Source organism: Sus scrofa, chromosome 6 (genome assembly GCF_054392235.1).
Source record: "Sus scrofa isolate SSC_HxYL_T2T_F1_AM1 chromosome 6, Sscrofa_HxYL_maternal_Yorkshire_Landrace_v2.0, whole genome shotgun sequence".
NCBI classification, from domain to species: Eukaryota; Metazoa; Chordata; class Mammalia; order Artiodactyla; family Suidae; genus Sus; species Sus scrofa.
This window is the reverse complement of record NC_139388.1, coordinates 75,943,284-75,964,171: the sequence shown is the minus strand read 5'-3', so window position 1 is coordinate 75,964,171 and position 20,888 is coordinate 75,943,284. Positions and strand designations below refer to the sequence as shown.

The 20,888-nt window shown below is 50.8% G+C and overlaps 1 protein-coding gene across 2 annotated transcripts; it reads right to left on the bottom strand.

Moving 5' to 3' along the window:
- Positions 1 to 4,989: 4,989 nt before the first annotated feature.
- Positions 4,990 to 16,715, bottom strand: UBIAD1 (UbiA prenyltransferase domain containing 1). 2 transcript variants are annotated; one of them, XR_002344901.2, is made up of 3 exons: positions 15,856 to 16,419; positions 11,190 to 11,566; positions 4,990 to 7,568 (listed from the first exon to the last, which is right to left on the bottom strand). XR_002344901.2 is itself a non-coding variant. In XM_003127564.5 (2 exons), exons 1-2 carry the CDS (start codon positions 16,382 to 16,384, stop codon positions 7,081 to 7,083), a joined length of 1,017 nt encoding a protein of 338 aa, XP_003127612.1. In that variant the 5' UTR covers positions 16,385 to 16,715; the 3' UTR covers positions 4,990 to 7,080. The 2 variants fall into 2 exon arrangements, 1 of the variants encoding a protein (XP_003127612.1); XM_003127564.5 differs by lacking the exon at positions 11,190 to 11,566 and having other exon boundaries at positions 15,856 to 16,715.
- Positions 16,716 to 20,888: the final 4,173 nt, after the last annotated feature.

Sequence of the window (20,888 nt, the reverse complement as noted above, 5' to 3'; positions counted from 1 at the left end):
CATCAGCCTCTTCTCAATATACCCAAAGACTAAGGCTTCTGTGTCCCAAACACGTGTAACTCTCACCTGCACGGGAGGGAGGGGCCCTTTCGGTCTCCCTCCCTGACCCCCACCTTCCCCTGCCGGCCAAGTCTCAGGAAGCGGAGTCACCCACATGCCTGAAATGGCCTCTCTTGACTCAGAGGACAGCTAGAAGAAAGAAAATGGAGGCAGGCAGGAGTTCCCATCGTGGTGCAGCGGAAACAAATCTGACTAGGAACCACGAGGTTGCGGGTTCGATCCCTGGCCTCGCTCAGTGGGTTAAGGATCTAGTATTGCCATGAGTTGTGGTGTAGGTCATGGATGCGGCTCGGACCCCAAATTGCTGTGGCTGTGGTGTAGGCCAATGGCTACAGCTCCGATGAGCACCCTAGCCTGGGAATCTCCATATGCTGCGGGTACAGTCCTAAAGACAAACGAACAAACAATCAAAAGACAGGCAGATGGGGAAACATGGGCAGAAATGCTGCAGGCCACATTCTTAGGAGCTGGAGTCGCTATTGAGTCAGTGGCTATATGAGGTTGGGAAGAAAGAGAGAAAATGAAGACGGATCGGGGCCAGGGGCAGAGATTTAAGCTGAGAATGGCCCTTCCTGTGTCGTCCTGGGCAGGCAGTGGCAGGCAGCAGCCACTCACTCTCCGTTATGCAGGGACGGGCAGATCTGCCCGGAAACCTAATCAGCCAGAGCAGGTTGGACACAGGGCTTCATTATTATCTCCATAGAACTGGCCTCCTGGGGCGCTGCAGGGCACAGGGCAGGGGGTTTGCGGGGGCTCCACCTTGAAGACTAGAGAGCAGCAGACCAGTGCCAAGGCCAAGGGCTGTGCCTAGCCCATGGCAGCTCCTCTACCTCCCACAGCTGGTCTCTCCTGCAGGGACTCAGGCTCTCTGCTTCCCGTTGTTACAGCATCACCAGCAAGAAGGCTGCTGTCCCATGGGAATGGAAACCCCACCCCCTGATGGGAACCAGCTCCCCCAGCCCTGAGCCACCTCCATGGCCAGCCCAGCTCTTGGGAGCAACCCCAGGAGCCCCTGCTTAAGAGCACTAGGGCGGGGGGTGGGGGGTCGGTCAGGGACATTGTCAAGGCTGTGTCACTGGCTGACACTTCTGAAGCCCCCTTCTCAGGCACCCTCCACCATCAGCCTTGTCCTCACCCCTCTGCCACTGCCAAGGGCAGACCACCTGACTGAGTCCCAGGGTACTCAGTACTGCAGGATATCCAAAGACAGAGATGAGGAGCTGAACTTGTATTGAAATCATGAAAGGTTTAAACCATTGCTCCAGAGTTCCCATCGTGGCACAGTGGAAATGAATCTGACTAGGAACCATCCCTGGCCTCGCTCAGCTCAGTAGGTTAAGCATCCAGGATTGCCCTGAGCTGTGGCGTAGGTCACAGATGTGGCTCAGATCTGGTGTGGCTGTGGCTGTGGTGTAGGCCGGCAGCTACAGCTCAGATTCGACCCCTAGCCTGGGACTGTCCCTCTGTCGCAGGTGTGGCCCTAAACAGACAAAAAAATTTTTTTTCAAAAAATAAAAACAAAATTTTTTTTAAATTAAAAATTAAAATTAATTTTGTCTGTTTAGGGCTGAACCCACAGCATATGGAAGTTCCCAGGCTACAGGGGTGGAATCAGAGCTGCAGCCAATGGCCTACACCACAGCCAAAGCAACGCCGGATCCAAGGTGCATCTTCTACCTACACCACAGCTCATGGCAACACCAGATCCTTAACCCACTGAGCAAGGCCAGGGATCGAACCTGCGTCCTCATAGATACTAGTTGGATTCGTTACCACTGAGCCATAATGAGAACTCCAAAAATTAATTAAAGGCTCTTACTGTTGTCTCAAGATGCCTGGGACCCTCCCAGAATGCCTGCATCTCGAGGTGGGCCGGGGCACTGAAGGGGGTTTTGCCTTCAATTACAGCCCTCTCTCCACCCCGGGAACCTGTTTGCAGGCCCCCCTGAAGAGCCAGGCTCGGCCCTTGTCACTTCTCCAGGCAGGGGACCCCACCTGGTTTCTTCCACTGCACAGCATCCTGGGTTAGCCACTCATGGCGGGAGGCCCGTCCCAGTGTGGAAAAGGGCAAACCGCACATGTCAACTGGCTGAGACCCAAGAGTGCCAGGCTCTTGCCAGTGGCACTACTTTTACTCCGGCACAGTCTGGAGCCCGTAATGAAAGAGGCTGACAGTCCATTAGCAGCAGAAGGGTCCGTGAGGCTCCAAGGAAGGGAGCTGTCATCCACCGCCCTTCCAGGGCCTTCGAGGGGGAAATCAACTGTGCGTGCGCACACGTGTGTGTGCGTGTGTGCGCGTATAATCTTCAAAACAGAAAGAAAGAAATATCGATCACAGCCATGCCTGTCAAAGCGGGCAGACAGATAACGACACGCTGTCACGGAGACCTGTCAACCCGGTTCTCGTGCTCTGTCCTCCCAACCCCCGGGGGCAGGTCTGAAAGATGATCCCTTGCTAACAACAGAACGAGCGTATCACACGATGGGACAACCTTAAGGTCTCCTCATCCACCTCCTCTCTGAGGTCCAACTCTGCGGGTCAGTGTCCCAAGGAATCATCCTCCCGCTTGCACGCCTCCAGTCACAGGGAACTCACCACCCACTGGAACAATTCAAACCTCTCTCTTGCCTATACCTCTAATGGTCAGAAAGCTCTTCCTGAACTAAGAGCGTAAACGTGGGGCCATATAACTTCCACCCTCTGGTCCTAGCTTTGCCTGAAGTCACACACACAGCTCAATCCCTTTTCCCCAGGATAGCCCTCGAGTCTTCTTTCCATGCTGAATTTTTTTTTTTTTTTTTGGACATGCCCGTTCCATGGCATGAAGAAGTTCCTGGGCCAGGGATTGAACCCGCCCCACAGCAACAATCCAAGCTGCTGCAGTGACAACACCAAGCCCTTAACCCACCGAGCCACAAGGGAACTCCTTGTGCCAACTTGATTTTAAGTGCCCTCATCCGTCTGCCGACTGCTTTCTGGACAAGATCCAGTTTTTAATAACATCTTCAGAGTGTGGTTCCCACAATGAGGGATATGAAATCTTTGCCACAGCTGTTACCAAAGTGAAAAACAAACGTATGTGCGGGTAGAAATGAGGTCTCTGGAGCTGCATCTTTATGCCTTTCACATTTCATCTCATGTGTCAAATGCCCTGCTGAAATCCAAGTGTATTCTATCCACGGCACCCCCTTGATCTATCACTGCATCTGCTCTATCTGAACAAAGGAACCAAGAAAGAAGGAACAGTGCATTTCCCATCACGCCTCAGCAGTAACGAACCCGACTGGTAGCCATGAGGGTATGGGTTCAATCCCTGGCCTTGCTCAGAGGGTTAAGGATCTGACGTTGCTGTGAGCTGTGATGTAGGTCACAGATGCAGCTCTGATCTGGCATTGCTATGGCTGTGGTGCAGGCCAGCAGCTGTAGTTCCGATTTAACCCCTAGCCTGGGAACCTCCACATGCTGCAGGTGTAGCCCTAAAAAGCCAAAAAGAAAGAAAGAAAGAGAGAAAGGAAGGAAGAGTGCCTAGGAATGGGCCTAGCCCACCACATGTGGCCGACAACACAGGGGTGGGCAGGCGACCTGCGCCTTCCTTGTTCTGGACGCTAATCTGTCATCGCCACCTTGGGTCACCTTGACCATGGCCATGGAAGCCAGAGCTCATCACTGACTCGAGCTGAGCTTCGGGCCAGGTCACAGGCTCAGATGTTTGCTCCAATAAAGGAGAACAGAAGAGGTGGTAGGAGACACGTGATGTATCTTGCCCCCTCCCCCAACTCCAAGAGGCCAGCAGGAGCCCCTAATGGCCCCCAGGTAGACTGTGTGTAAAGGTCCCACAGGGGTGGGGGAGGAGGGAAATGCCTTGAGCAGATGAGGGGGATGAGGCAGGTCACAGGGAAGGGGGCAGCTCCCCTGAGACTGGGCGGAAATAAAGGGGGGCGGCGGGGATTCGTGCCCCCAGGCCTGCGGTGCACAGCAAGGAGGGCTGCAGTCAGGGGCCCTGGGACCCTTCTAGAGCAGAGTGGCCAAGAAACAAGGGGAGCTGCCAGGGCCGAGCCCCAGCACGAAGCAGCAGGGAAGCTGCTTACAGACGTGGAGCAGGTACGGCCAGGACCCAGCCAACACCCTGGCTTCTGGCCCCTTGGAGGCCCGGGAGCTTTGGGTGGTCCTAGAAAGATGGAAGCAGACCCAAGAGGCAGCTGAGGTTCAATTTCCAGCCACCCCACTGGGGCGCAGATAAACCCGACTCACAGAAAAAAAGGCAGGGGATGCTGTATCAGAGTCATCCACTAAAGCCACACACCCCGAATCCACCGCCCCGCCACTCCCTGGATCTTCCCTTTCTGCTGTCACACGGTTCGTGTGGGGACCCGAGTATATGGTTTTGTGCTTACTCATGCTACATCTTCCCTCTGACACATCAAAGCCGCCTTTTGATTTACTTTATAAGCTCTTCCTCCAAGATGCAGCAAGCCCACAATTCGGGCTGCCCAATTCCAGTTATTAACAACAGATGTTCGACTGGGCCGGGCCAAGGGCAGGCTTCCTTCCCAGCTGACAGCGACATGCTGACCAGTCAGCTCTCTCCCACAGCTGGCTCGGTCTCCCAGAAATTCACCAAACACCCTCCACCTTCTCCATCTATCAGCACAGTGACCTGCTCAAGAGAAATGAACGCAGGAAAGGATCGAAGGAGACAAGGCTAAGGCGGCCTTTCTGGCTCTTGGCAGAGCCACACTGGCTGGGAGGGCTCCCTACTGTCTTTTCTCGGGGCTCATCAAACCTGGTCAAACTCCTGGCCAGCGATCAGGTACCCTGTCCCCACCCCGCCAAAGGTGCCTACGCTGGTCTCCTGGCGTTTATGACTCAGAGGTCACAATCAGACAAGACAAGGAGCAGGAAGAAAGCACAAGGCCTGGAAGCCAGACTGCTGATAAATATCTTCCTTTAATGGAAAAGAAGTTTCATTAATAAGTCTAAAGAAAACCTTCATTGAATCAGGGGATGAGATACAAATTCCAGTGACCTGCATATAAAACCTGACACCAAATTTGGCCTTTTAGAAAAATTTATATATAAAAAATATGCATTAAAACCTGCACCAAAACACAGTGCAGAGATCAGCTGACCTCGCCCGAGAGGGTGCCTACCCGGGTGGTTTGGTCTGTGGACGCAGGGAGCTCCCGGCCCTAGGGCCTCAGCAGTGAGCCTTGGGTGACAATGGCCTGCTCTGAAAAGGAGCCCGAAAAGCTTGTCTCTGAAGGTGGAACTCCTGTGAGCACCAAAATGCCACAAGCCTGGCACAGAACAAAAATGGGGCTGGGAAGACAGGCAGGGGACAAGGCTGTCCTTCCTTCCCTCGTTACTGGGCTCTGACCACTGCTCGAGGATTCTGGAACTCTGCAGACAAACCACGTTTTTCGTTTTGTTTTCCATTTTAGCCGCCCCGTGGCACAGGGAGTTCCTGGGCCAAGAAGCAGATCTGAGCCGCAGTTTTGACCCAAGCCGCACCTGTGGCAATACCGGATCCTTAACCCACTGTGCCAGGCCGGGGATCGAACCTGTGTCCCAGAGCTTCCAAGACACCACTTTAACTTTAGAGGAACTTTTGCAAATGTTTTCCAAATGTTTTTCCCAAGCGAAGGTTCCCAATTCTACCTTAAGGAGCAGAATCATAATTGGCCTGATTTTAAAGGTTAAAAACTAATTCTGACGTCATTTTCCACAGGCCAAGACCCTGAAACACCTATCAGAACGGCTCTGACCAGAGCAGAAAAGCATAATGATCACGGCCTCAATCTATTTCAGTCTTGGACCAAATGCAAATGAGCGATTCTAGCCTGGAAGTTTTACCTTCCAGGCAGTGAAATGAGAAGCAGCATCAATCAGTGCTGGAGGTCCCACATCCTGGGTGCAGACTGACTCAGCATAAGGCAACTGAAGCCTCTAGCAGAGAAGCAGGGTCGACACTGCGCCTCTTTCTTCAAGGAGGAAGATTTGGTTTGCGGTTCCTTCACTGGCAGGCCTGTCATTTTGGCTGAACAGGGTCCAGACTCTTTGCCCACTGGCTTATTCACTCAGGAGGAGCTGTTGTCCCCTGTCCCCAGCCTACTGGGCCTGTGGTTCTGTAGAAGGGGATGGCGGCCCCTGCCTGCTGCTAAGCTGCTGCCCAAGGCCGGGCACCTCTGGCAGGAGGGGTCCAGATGGGGCCTCGGGGGGGGGGGGGTAGTGAAGAAGCAGCCCACAAAGACAGCGGGGCTACTCCAGAGTCCCTGCTAGTCACTGAAAGGGCTGGGAGTCCTTCCTGTCACTCCAGCGGGCTCTGCGGAGGGAAAACAGCAGTTTCTAGCCAAAAGCAAAGTGATGTTTTCAGCTGTCTCCAAGGTGGCATTTTTCTCCTGCCCTGTCCCCAGCCTTGCTGCAGGGTGACTGGATGCTCTTCCTCCGCTGTGGCAGAGAGTGAAGTGACAGACAAAAGTTTCTGATTCACAATTTCGGCAAAAAAGCTGGGAGCCAAGGCAGGCTGAAAAGAGGGACGTTCTCTCCCAAGCAGTGTATTCAGGACCCAAATGCTCAGGACAGGAGGCAGGTGCTCCTTGTCACGGGGGGTCATCCCCACATCCTGCCAGACAAAGGCAACAGAGGGCACTTGGTCCATGACTATGGCTCTTTCAGGACAGGAGGCCAGGCCCCGGCGGCTCCTCCACCAAGTCTTAGGGCGTTTTTTTCAGTCCACTTTAAAAATGACCTGACAGCACCCCCTAGTGGAAGTTATAAATAAAGCAAAGCCCATGCGTCTAATTTACCTGCGGATACCAGAGTGGTTTCAAGAGTCCCCATAAAACGGAATAAAATAACAACGAAAACAAAACATCCTAAGAATGTAAGAATAAAAAGGTGGGAGTTCACGAGCCATCCTGAGGCTCCTCGCGGCCAAAGCACCCTCCCCCCCTCGGCTCCTCTGCTTCCAACACCTTCTAAGAAAGGGGCCCACGGTGTGGGGCAAGCCGCCGGTCCCCTTAGAGTTTGGGCAGGCTGCCTGCTGGTGCCAGAATGATGCCAAAGACATAGAAGAGGCCCAGCAGAAGGTTGAGCTTGGCGGTCCTCTGGGGCAGTTTGCTGAACGTCTGGCTCCGGAACTGCCTCTCGAGGGAAAAGGCCATGGGAATGGTGAGCAGCGGGAGAGCCAGGCTGACGCTGCAGTGCACGGCCAGGATGCTGAAGACCAGGTAGGGCAGGAAGAGCAGCGCGTTGTAGAGCAGGTAGGACAGGGTGGGGCCGATGAGGATGGCGAGCGTGACGATGCCGGCCTCCCGGTCGGACTCCATGTCCCTGGTGTTGTTGGAATGGAGGATGGCCTCGGTGCTGAGGGCGAGGGGGATGGCGTAGACCAGGGGGAAGACTGCCAGGGACCCCACCTGGACGGCATAGGCGAACACCACAGCCAGTGGGCCGAAAGTGATCAGGATGACGAGGTCTCCCAGAGCCACGTACTTGAATCCAATTCCTGCGGCCAGAAAACCGAGAGTCGGGATGAGATCAGAGGCTGGGACCCGAGGAGCAGCCACCTTGGGCTGGGAAGGGGGGGGTTCCTAGACCGGAAGGCTGAGCAGTGGTGGAATTCTCCTCCCCTCCAAGCCAAGTCTGACTACTTCTCCAGTGACACAGAGGGACAGAAAATCCTCATGGTTCAGCACCCAGGTCGGTCTCAGAGTCATCCCCAAGTTGTCCTTCCTGCTGGCTCCCAACGAAAGTCTTGCCACAAAGAACAGGAGGGTCCCACACTAGGGGTTACCCGTCGGGCGGTGGGGAGGTACAAACTGTTGGGTGTAAGGCTCAAGGACGTATTGTACAATATGGGTAACACAGTCAGTATTTTGTAATCACTGTAAAGAAAAAGTCAGCCTTTTTTTTTTGCTTTTTAGGGCCGTACCCGCAGCATATGGAGCTTCCCAGGTCAGGGGCTGAATCAGAGCTACAGCTGCCAGCCTACACCACAGCCATAGCCACGCCAGATTCAAGCTGCATCTGTAACCTACACCACAGCTCATGGCAATGCCGGATCCTTAACCCACTGAGCAAGGCCAGGGATCAAACCTGCATCCTCATGGATCTAGTCAGATTCATTAACCGCTGAGCCATGACAGGAACCCCAAAGTAAGCTTTAAAAATTACATTAATTGGGAGTTCCCACTGCAGCTCAGCACTAATGACCCTGACCAGGATCCATAAGGACATGAGTTCAATCCATGACCTTGCTCAGTGGGTTGGGAATCTGGCGTTGCCGTGAGCTGTGGTATAGGTCACAGACGTGGCTCAGATCCTGTGTTGCTGTGCTGTGGCCAGCAGCTATAGCTCTGATTCAACCCCTAGCCTGGGAACTTCCACATGTCAAAAGCAAAACAAAATATGTGTGTATATATATATATATATTTATTTATATTTATATATATATATATAAATTGGAGTTCCCGCTGTGTTGCGGTGGGTTAAGAATTTGACTGCAGAGGCTCTGGGTCACAGCTGCTGCAGAGGCACAGATTCAATCTGCAGCCTGGCACAGTGGGTTAAAGGATCTGGCACTGCTGCAGCTTCGGCCTGGAGTCAATCCCTGACCCAGGAATTTCCATATGCCATGGGTTCGGCCATTTAAAAAAAAAAAAAAAGTTGTATTAAAAAGTTTTTAATTGAAAAAATAAGTTCCCATGATGGCTCAGTGGTAACGAATGTGACCAGCATCCCTGAGGACGCAGGTTCAATCTCTGGTCTTGCTCAGTGGGTTAAGGATCCGATGCTGCCGTGAGCTGTGGTGCAGGTCACAGATGCCGCTCGGATCTTGTGTGGCTGTGGCTGTGGCGTAGGCTGGCAGCTACAGCTCCGATTCAACCCCTAGCCTGGGAACCTCCATGTGCCGCAGGTACAGCCCTGAAAAAAAAAAAAAAAAAAAGAATACATATACATATATATGTGTATGTATGACTGAGTCACTTTGCTCTACAGTAGAAACTGAGAGAACATTGTAAATCAACTGTAATGGAAAAAATAAAAATCATTTTTTAAAAAAAGACTTTAAAGACCATTCCTCTAGGCAGCCTTCCCCAGGCTTAGACCGCATTCAGTCCCCTGCAGTATATGCCCTCACTGCCACTTTCCTAAGCTCCATCACACTTCTGATGAGTTTGTCTCCATCTCTCCCGCGAACCCGTAAGTTTCATTCGGGCAGGACCTGGAGTCTGACTTGTTCACAGCTGGCTCCCCAAGGCTTGGCGAGAAGGCTGAGCGGAACAAAGAGCTACAGTAACAAGCACCTAGAATTTGGGACTGAGGTCATGAAAAGTGTCCCACTTGGACTGAAAAGGCAAAGCAGCATGGGAAAGGGAGAGACGCCCAGTCAAGGTGCCCACATATTTGGCTACAGAACCTTGGGAGACCTGCAATCTAATTGAGCATGGCCTCAGAATCAGAAAATTAAAAAAAAAAAAAAAAAAAAGATTGGGTCATCAATTATATTTTTGTGTGGGTGTCTTTTGTCTTTTTAGGGCTGCACCTGTGGCATATGGAGGTTCCCAGGCTAGGGGTCCAATCGGAGCTACAGCTGCCAGCCTACACCACAGCCACAGCAACGCAGGATCCAAGCTGCATTTGTGACCTACACCACAGCTCCCAGCAACGCAGGATCCTTAACCCACTGAGCCAGGCCGGGGATGGAACCCACATCCTCATGGATACTAGTCAGGTTCGTTAACCACTGAACCACAACAGGAACTCCACCAGTTGCATTTTAAATGCAATGAAGATGATAATGGACAATGGTCTGCAGACCATCTAAAGGCGTGGCAGCCCAAGAACAAGATTTAGCCCAAGGTCACCTTCACACCCTCACACCGTGGGATTCTTTGGTGCTAAATGACCACAGCTAGTTCTTTGGAATGAAGCATCTCCAGGAAATGGTACAAAAGGCATGGCCCCTTGATACCCACCACACATAGCAAACTAATTCTGCACTCCCTGAGCAGCGTTTGAGGAATAACCTGGTTGTCTGAGGACATGCCCTACAGGACGAAGGTCTCTCAAGCAGCACATAGGCTCCAGGTCTACGTGAGGAAACTGATGTCTCTTGGAACATCTCGCACAGTTAGGCAACTCCCCCGCCCAAGGAAGATGCCCCGCAGGGATGCTCTGATGCAGCAAGTTTCCCCACCAGCATCCCACTCTTCTCTTGCTTATTTTCTCAGCTCTCCAAGAAGACTTCAGGGCGCTGGTTACGGAAGAAAACACAGTGCTGCAGCCTTGACCTTTGGCGAGGGTACCCGAGAACACGTCCTCAGATCTGGCCAAAACACGACGTGAGCCAAGATGAACAGACACCTGTGGCTGCAAGGCTAAGCCCCCACTTTCAACAGACCCTGCAGTAAAAACCAGCCGCAAACCCACACCAAGGACAAGAAAGGTCTGGCAATCTTCTTGAGGTTATTTGTCAAAAGAAAATGACAAAGCCCTTAGTAGGAGTTCCTGTCATGGCTCAGTGGTTAACAAACCCAATTAGTATCCATGAGGACATGGGTTCGATTCCTGGCCTCGCTCAGTGGGTTAAGGATCTGGCGTTGCCGTGGGCTGTGATGTAGGTCGAAGACGTGGCTCAGATCTGGCGTGGCTGTGGCTGCAGCTCCGATTCGATTCCTAGCCTGGGAACCTCCCTATGCCATGGGTGCGGCCCTAAAAAGAAAAAAAAAAATTTGCAAAGCCCTTAGCAGAAAGCCCTGCTCCCTGAGTGTCACACACACGGCCCAAGGCTCCTGTGCGCCACCTGATTCAGAGACATGGCCTACTTGGGAGTTCTCCTTTTAGGCAGAACACAGCCCACCCTCCCGATGCCATGTTCCAAATGAGCCAGCTCAGTGAAATATTGGGCCCGCTCTCCACACAGCAGCCAGAATGAACCTGTTAAAACACAAATCAAAACGTGGGCAAAGGATGTGGAGTAACCGCAACTCTCAAGCCTCGCTGGTGGAGCTGCTCCCTTTGGAAAACATTTGGCAGCTTCTCATAAAGTTAAACATCATCTACCCTAAGCCCAGGGCTTCGATTCCCAGGCATGTACCCAAGAAAAATGAAAACAAATACTCACAAAAGACTTGAACATGAACGTCTGGTCGTGACGGCCAAAATATGGAAATCATCCAGAAGTGGCCGAGGAGCAGAATGGATGGGCAAAGGGCGGTGTGACCACAGCAGGGCCACCACTTGGGATACCCGGGAATGACTGATGCACTTCGCGACACAATGAACTCAAGCACAGGCACAAGAATTCATAGCCAATGATTCCATTGACCAGATGGTCCAGACCAGGCCAAACGCATCTATGTGAAAGAAATCAGGACAGCGGCTGCCTTTGGAGAGGCGGGGGGTGGGTGGGGACTGAAGGGAAAGAGGCGTGAGGAAGCTGCTGGAGGTGAAGGAAATGTCCCGTGGTGGCTTCTGTGTGGGTTGCACAGCTGTATGCACCTGTCAACGTTCACCAGACGATGACACGTTAGCTCCACGCATTTCACTGTATGTTAATTACATATCACTAAAAAGTCAATGTTAAAAAAAAAAACCATATGGAGTTCCCTTCGTGGTTCAGAGGCTGACGAACCCAACTAGGATCCTTGAGGATGAGGGTTTGATCCCTGGCCTCACTCAGTGGGTTAAGGATCCGGCGTTGCCATGAGCTGTGGTGTAGGTCACAGAGGTGGCTCGAATCTGGTGTTGCTGTGGCTGTGGTGTAGGCCGGGAGCTGTAGGTCCGATTCGACCCTTAGCCTGGGAACCTCCACATGCCTTGGGTACAACCCTTAAAAAAAAAAGCAAAATAATAATAATAAAAAGGGCAGTGAACTATAAAAAATTAAAATTAAAAAAATAAAACCCATAAATCAGATTATGCCATTACTCTGCTCAACACATTCCAGTGTCCCCCCATTTGTTCATTCAATAAATATTAAAGACTGGCCACATACCTGGCACTGTTCTGGGCACCAGGGGTTCAGCACAGAACCCAGAGACCGAAATCCCTACCCTGGGGGTTTACAGTCTACGGGAGAAGGCAGCTGACGAGGTAAGGGCTTTACGTGGTTAGGATGCAATATTGTTGTGAAGAGAAAGCAGAGGAAAGCAACAAGGCACATACTGTAGGGGAAACACAAAGGGTGCGTGGGGACTTCATTCTTTTCAGCTGCTGCAGAAAAGCTCTATTGTTTTGTCATTTTAACTAAGGGTAGAAAGCAGGGCCTTACCAAGCAGCTGATCTGAGTAAACGGATGGTGGTTAGAAAGCAAAGCATACAGAGATGGGTGAAGAGCATTCTATTTTTTTTTTTTTTTTTTAGGGGCCCCCTCCCTGGCACATGGAGGGTCTCAGGCTAGGGGTCGAATCAGAGCTACAGCTGCCGGCCTACGCCACAGCCACAGCAACGCTGGATCCGAGCCTTGTCGGTGACCTACACCTCAGCTCAAGGCAACGCCAGATCTTGAACTCACTGAGCGAGGCCAGGGATGGAACCCGCAACCTCAGGGATCCTAGCTGGGTTTGTTACCGCTGCACCACATTGGGAACTCCGGGAAGGGCATTCTAAACAGAGGAAGCAGCATCTGCCAAGGACCTAAGGCAGAGCTATGCCTGGCACGTTCCAGAAATCACCAGGAGGGCAGTGCGGCTGGAGCGTGGTCCGGATGAGGGCAGGTCCGAGAGGTGGAAGAGAGGGCAGATGAGCAGACCATGTCAGGCCCTGGGGGTCACGGGACAGACCCTGGTCTTGAACCTGAATGAGATGGTAGCCCCTGGAGAGTCCTGAGCAGAGGACTGACAGCAGGATCGCTCTGGTGGCTGACCTGGGAGCAATCCGAAAGGGACAAGGGTGGATGCACAGGGTCAACACAGAAGCTGCCGCAACACTCGGGGGAGATGACGGTGGGGGGAGGTGATGAAGTGGCAGGTCCCAGGGGCACTTTAGAAGCAGAGGTAAGAGAAGGATGGAGCAGCCGTCGGGGGAGACGGGAAGCTGAGCAGAGGTTACATGGGGGAGAGGATCAGGACTTTGGTCTCAGACATGCAAGGTTGAGACCCCTGTGACCGCTAGAGAAGGTACCGAGCAAGAAGCTGGATGTGAGTGTGGAGTTCCGTGGAGAGCTCTGGTCCAGAGGTAGAAATCTGAGTAGCCAGCTGCACAGATGGCAACAGAAGCCATGAGACTGGCTGAAGTTCCCAAGGTCCCCAGGAGAGTAAAAGGAGATAGAGAAAAGAGGCCCAAGGAATAGGCGTGGTGGTTGGGAGTGAGGAGGAACCAGCAGAGACGGAGGCCCTGCGAGACCAGCTCGAACTGGCCCCACCTCCCCGGCAGCTGCTGCCTCCCTCTCCCTCTGGATCCCACGCCTTTGGGCAGATCCTAGAAGACACCAAGCCCACCCCCACCCCCTCCAGCGTTTCTACATTTGCAGTTCCTTGAACAGCCCTGAAGGACCTGAATCAGGGTCCTTCAGCCCATTCTGCCCCGTGGCTGGCTCCTCACCTTCAAGTCTCAGTCACCGTCAGGGTCAGGGTCAGGGTCAGGGCCCCTTTCCTCCACCACCACCTTATACACTCATTCTAGGACAGCATCCTACTGATGCTCCTGCCTTGAACTTTTTCCCATCGGCTGCCAGGACAACACCGTGTCTTGCTTTCCTTCTTTGTCCTCCAGATGTTCCATCAAAGCCCCCCGTCCGTCTATCGACCCTCCCTCCTCTGGGGTCCCAGCCAGGGATACAACTTAACCCCTGTGCAAAGACTCCCAACTTATCTCTGGCTCCAGCTCTGACCTCGCCCCTGAACTCGGACGCATCTCCAACGATCTCTGCCACAGCTCCACTTGGAGGTCTAAAACACTAAGATGTCCAAAGTCAAAGGCTCTATGTTCTCTCCACAAACCCATCTTCAAGCTTCTCCCTCTCACGTGACGCCGACACCACTATTCCAGTTGCTCAGGCCAACACCGCAGCGTTACGTTGAATTCTGATGTTTCTTCTCCGCGCCACATCCCGTCTAGTGGCAGACCTTCTCCAGCCTCAAAATACATTCCCAACCTGACAGTTCTGCCCTTTCCACTACCCCCCCCCCCCGATTCAAGCCACCAGACACCTCTTGCCTGGTTTACTCAACAGCGTCCTCCTGAGTGTTCCTGCTTCTACCTTCCGCCCCCTTCTCCATTCTCAGCACCTTAGCCAGAGTGATTCTTCTGAAGCACTAAGGCCTATGGAATCCTGGGACCACCCTGCCCCCGCCCCCGCAAATGTTCTTCTCTTGCTCTCCCTCCTTTGACTCCTTCCCTCTTTCACACCCTGGACTCCATGCTGTTGCTGCAACTTTTCAGGAACATTCCTGCCTTAAGGCCTTTGGCAACTGTAGGTCCAAGATACACTTCCTCCAGATACCTGCTCGCTAGCTCCCTCACGTGTCACCTCCTCCGATCTTTGCCCACGTGCTACCTTTTTGGTGAGGCCTGCTCTGATCAAACTATTTTATTTTCTTTTTTTATTTTTTTTATTTTTTGCTTTTTTAGGGCCGCACCTGCGGCCGATGGAGGTTCCCAGGCTAGGGGTCGAATTGGAGCTACAGCTGCCAGCCACTGCAACTCAGAATCCGAGCCGCGTCTATGACTTACACCACAGCTCACGGCAATGCCAGATCCTTAACCCACTGAGCGAGGCCGGGGATTGAACCCGCAACCTCATGGTTCCTAGTTGGATTCGTTTCTGCCCGCGCCACCACAGGAACTCCCTGATCAAAGTACTTGAAATCATCAGCTGTGTCTTCCTTTCTTGTGCTACCTCTTTTTCCCCTACAGCACTTAGCATCTTTGCATATGCTGTAATCTAGGTACAAAGTCATCCTGGCTTATCAGGAATTAGCTTGGTTTCCAGAAGCTCCACATTTTTTTTTTTTTTTTGCTTTTTAGGGCCACACCTGTGGCATATGGAAGTTCCCAGGCTAGGGGTTGAGTTGGGGCCGCAGCTGCTGGCCTACACCACAACCAGAGCACCTCGGGATCCGAGCCACATCTGTGAACTACACCACCACTCACGTCAATGCCGGATCCTTAACCCACTGAATGAGGCCAGGGATCAAACCCAAATCCTCATGGTTACTAGTTGGGTTTGTAACCCGCTGGGCCACAATGGGAACTCCCAGAAGCCCCACATCTAGGGGACACTCCCAGTGCTGAGCAAACCAGGATCTGGTTATCCTAACCATAATTTACTATTTCTATCTTCTCTCCCTCCTCAATGATGTATAAAATCACTTCCACAAGGGCAGGGACTTGACAGCCGTCTCTGCTGTGTTCCTGTAGAACAGAGTCTGGCACATAATAGCTGCTCAATAAATAGGGCTTAAGCACCTGCCCATCACCATCTTAATCAGCCTGCTGCAAGGAGTCACCTAGCAAACTAGCTGAATGTAATTAGGTGTATAATTGGAGCTCTTCAAATGTAATTCCACTGACATTTTCAACTGTGGCATTATAAAGTATGGCCAACGAGTGGAAACTAGATACAAAAAAATTTCATATATACGAGTTATTCCTAATATCCATAAGCCAAGCCAGGATGTTTTCCCCAAAAGCCACATGACCCACACATTATAGAGTTCACAAAAAGTGGCCTAATTCAGAAAATAACCTTGGACACCGCTCCGCTAGCCGTATAACTCCTTTACACACGGCGGTTTCCAGGATAGGCAACTTAAGACCAGAAGCACAGGAAACCGGCCAATTCTTACCTCCTGTGTAGAGAAAGGAGCCAGACAGGCCTCCGAAGTAGATGAGGGCTAAGTGTTCCAGTTTCAGAGGGGACAGGTAGTAAAGGCAGGCGGCACAGACACAGCCCAAGGTGTAGAGGAAGACTCCAAACCGTACGACATCCTGGGGCTCCAAGATTCGATCCACCAGCGTCCTGTCATCACTCTTTTTGTGGTCGATGCCCTTGGAAAAGTCGTAGTAAGTGTTGACCAAATTGCCAGCCCCGTGCACAGCGAGGACAGCTACCGCACAACCCACCAACAGCCTGGGATCCAAGACGCCCTGGGATCGGTAAGCCAGGGCACTGCCCAGGGCCACGGGGGTGAGTGAGGCACTGAAGCTCCAGGGCCGCAGGGCAAGAACGTAAGAGGCGCACTTCTGCCTCCAGGAGCGCTGGAGGGGTCTGTCCTGCTCCGGACAGCCGTTCCCCAGCAGATCCCTGTCCCCGACCTTGGCTGTCTCTCCCGCCTGGATGTTAATCTTCTCCCCCGGGACCTGCGAGGCCGCCATGTAGGCTGCACGACCGTGAAGTCAATGTTAACAGCGAGCGGCCCGGGGAACCGCGTGCGCAGGGGCGTGGAGGGACGGGGCGGGGCGGCAGACCTGACCTTCCCTCTTCGGTTCCACCCGGGTGGAGGGACCGGAGGGCAGCGGGGCTCGGGGACTGCAGTGAGCACCCCCACGAGGACGGGCACCCCCACGAGGCCGGGCGGCACCGCCCGGACCTCCTGTCACTTGGGCTAGCCCTGCTTCCAGACCCTCGCCCGACCCTAGAGCCCGCGGCTGGGCTGCGGGAACCTCCCCGAGGCCGCCGGGGCCGCCATCTTGTGCGCCCGCCGCTGGAGGCCCGCCGGGAAACAGGAGTCTGCCGCGCGGCCCAGGGCCGGGGGCGGGGCCGAGACTAGTGGGTGGGGCAGGGGCGGGGCCGAGACTAGGCGGCCACCCAGCGGTCCAGCCCTTCCCTCGCCCGCTGTCTGGGGCTCGCGGTTGCTCCCAGCATCGTTAGGAACAGTCTCCACGGCTTACCAAGAGCTTTCACTCACAGAAATAGGACTCACTCTTTTTTTTTAATTCAAAAAGCATTTTTTGAGTGCCTACTGTGTGCAACAGGATTTATTGAACACCTACTGTTGCACACAGCAGTGAACAAAATCAACAAAAATCAAGGAGCACATTGAGGATGATAAAAAAGGTGTAATTATACCCCTCACTTTTCAAATAGGAATCGCTGAAGCTCTTAAACGGGAATTGATGTCTAAGAAATTATTAGCTCAGTCAAGACATGGAAGCAACCTAAGTGTCCATCAACAGATGAATGGATAAAGATGTAGTATACATAAATATATATATATGAATATGTATATACACACAATGGACTACTACTCAGCCATAAAAAAAATGAATGAAATATTGCCATTTGTAGCAACATGGTTGGACTTAGAGATTATCATGCTAAGTGAAGTAAGTCAGACAAAGAAATGAATATATCACTTACATGTGGAATCTTTAAAATAATACACATGAACTTATTTACAAAACAGAAATAGACTCGCAGAAATAGAAGACAAATGTATGGTTATCAAAGGAGAAAGGAGGGAGGGATAAATCAGGAGTATGGGATTAACAGATACACACGACATATATAAACAATGTAAAACCACAAGGATTTACTGTATAGCAAAAGGAATTATATTCAATACCTTATAATGGAAAAGAATCTGCAAAAGAATATATGTGTATATATATGTATAACACTGCATCACTTTGCTGTACACCTGAAACTAACACAACATTGTAAATCAACACTAGTTCAATTTTTTAAAAAATAAACTAGGCGTTCCCATTGTGGATCAGAAGTTAACGAACCCAACTAGTAGCCATGAGGACGCAGGTTCAATCCCTGGCTTTGCTCAGTGGATTAATGATCTGGCATTGTTGTGAGCTGTGGTGTAGGTTGCAGACACTGGATCTGGCGTTGCTGTGGCTGTGGTGTAGGCCCTCGCCTACAGCTCTGATTAGATCCCTAGCCTGGGAGTCTCTATATGCTGCAGGTGCGGCCCTAAAAAGACAAAAAAAAAAAAAAAAAAAAAAAATGTTTTTCTTGAGGAAATATTCTTCCAGCATTAGAAAATTATTGAACTCAGCACTCATGACATTGACCAACTAGTGAAGTTCCAGCGTATCTTTTTCGTGTGTTTCTTTTTAGGGCCACACCCACAGCATTTGGAAGTTCCCTGGCTAGGGATCGAATCAGAGCTGTACCTGCTGGCCTACACCACAGCCCCCAGCAACGTGGGATCCAAGCCACATCTGTGACCTACACCACAACTCACAGCAACACCGGATCCTTTAACCCACTGAGTGAAGCCAGGGATTGGACACGCGTCTTCATGGATACTAATTGGGTTGGTTACCGCTAAGCCACAATGGGCATTCCCCAACATATCTCTTGATTGTTTCACTTTCACCTAGTCATTAACATAAAAGAAAGTACAACCAACATTTGTGTTGGAACTATACCCATCAGTCAATGCAACCACAGGGAGGCTAGACAATTTCAGAGAAAGCATACTGTTAGAATCAACTGGCCATATAGAACTTACAATAATGAGTATTGTGTATTTTATTATTATTTGTAAACTTTGTGCTACACATACTTCCTATTAGTGAAAGTGATAATATGCATATAACATAGGGACATGGGACTGACTATATAATTTCAGTGCCCAGTGCAAAATAAAAATGCAGGCCCCCTTGTTCAAAAATCACTAAGAGTTTCTAGACAGAGCATTCTGACCTCACAGGTCACACAGCATGAAGCCAGTCCTGTATAAATGTACATGGTCTCTATATGCTGCTTTTCCCTCCCTTCCCAGCTGCCTGTTAAACATTTACAACTCCAGCACCCACCACATACTTGCAATGTGGGCCAAACCTGAATATCCTACGCTATCAAATCAGACAAGACGAAGAAGCAGATAGAGTAATATCCTGGGTCCATCAGTATCAACTCAATGACCCAATCCCTCTGGAGATCATGTATTTATACTTTTTTTTTTTTTTTTTTAGGGCCACACCTGAGGCATATGGAAGTTCCCAGGCCAGGGGTCCAATTGGAGCTACAGCTGCTGGCCTACAGCCACAGCCAGAGCCACAGCAGCGCTGGATCCGAGCCACATCTGGAAGCTACAGCACAGCTCATGGCAACGCCAGATCCTTAACCTACTGAGCAAGGCCAGGGATTGAACCTGCATCCTCATGGATCCTAGTTGGGTTCATTACCACTGAGCCATGGTGGGAACTCATGTACAAAGTGGGGAAAATATGGTCTGCCTCCTAGAAATGTCCAAAAAAAACAGTAACAGCATTTATTGACTGTTCACAAGTGTCATGTAGTGTTTTGGGTACCTACACATATTAGCGCTTAACCCCAGAGACACTGCCTGCTGAAGCACGTACATGATGATGCTTCTGGTTTTAAAAAGAAGGAAGTAGATACACAGAGATGAAGTGTTTGCTCATCTAGTTCGTAAACGCTGGAGCTAAGTTTCAGATTCAGTGTGATTCCCAGATGCTTTTAACCACTGCTTTATAATGTCCACCAAAATGCCTCATACTTTGCAAGTGCTCAATAAATACTAGTTGTGATTTCAACCTAATGGATGAGAAAGCTCTTTGTAAACTGCAAAGACTTACAAATGCACGGATTTCTGTTGCTATAAAACCATCTTTGATTGTTAATTAGAAAATAGGGCCATCTCACGTCTTTGGGAGACAAAAATCTCATATATTTGCTGGTGGAAATGAACATTGGTACCTCCTTTATAGAGAATTTGACAACTCATAAAATGACATGAAATTATACTCCGTCTGAATCTAGCATCACATTTCTGGGCATTATTTTGTATACTCGCCAGGGAATAAAATTATATCTGTACAAAGGCATTCATTGCAGCATTAGTATTAATAGCAAGAACTTGAAAATAGCACATGTTGGAGTTCCCCTTGTGGCACAGTGGAAATGAATTTGACTATTGACCATGAGGTGGCGGGTTTGATCCCTGGCCTCTCTCAGTGGGTCGGGGATCTGGCGTTACTCTGTAGGTGACAGAGGCAGCTCAGATCTGGCGTTGCTGTGACTGTGGTATAAAAATAGAGGACTAGAAATATAAATTATGGTATAGCCATGTGGTGGAATACTATGCAGCTATAACAATAACAAAAGAACAAAGAAGCTTTCTATATACTGAGACAGAAAGCTCTCCAAGATATCACAAAATTTTAAAAAGTGCAGAACAGGGAGTTCCTGTCATGGTTCAGGGCTAACAAGCCTGACTAGTATCCATGAGGAAGCAGGTTCAATCCCTGACCTCCCTCAGTGGGTTAAGGATCCAGTGTTGCCATAAGCTGCATGTAGGTCACAGACACAGTTTGGATCCCCTGTTGCTGTGGTCGTGGCATAGGCTAGCAGCTGCAACTCCAATTTGATCCCTAGCCTGGGAAGTTCCATATGCCGTGGGTATAGCCTTAAAAAGACCAAAAAAAAAAAAAAAAAGTGCAGAACAGTGTATATAGTATACAGTGTGTGTAAGAGGGAAATGAGAGCAGTTCCTGTTGTGGCTTAGTGGTCAGCGAACCTGACTAGCATCTATGAAGATGGCCCAGTTTCGATCCCGGGCCTCCATCAGTGGGTTAAAGATCCAGTGTTGCTGTGAGCTGTGGTGTAGGTTGCAGATGTGGCTCGGATCCTGCATTGCTGTGGCTGTGGAATAGGCCGGCAACTGTAGCTCTGATTGGACCCCTAGCCTGGGAACCTCCATATGCCACAGGTTCAGGCCTAAAAAATGACAAAAGACAAAAAAAAAAAAAAAAAAAAAAAAAAGAGAGAGAGAGAGGGAAATAATATATATTTACATTTGTTTTGTATTTACATGAAAAGAAACTCTAGGGATATATCAGAACTAAGAAAATAAGCAGTGAAGGGGCAGGAAAGGAGCAAGACTTTTCATGATAA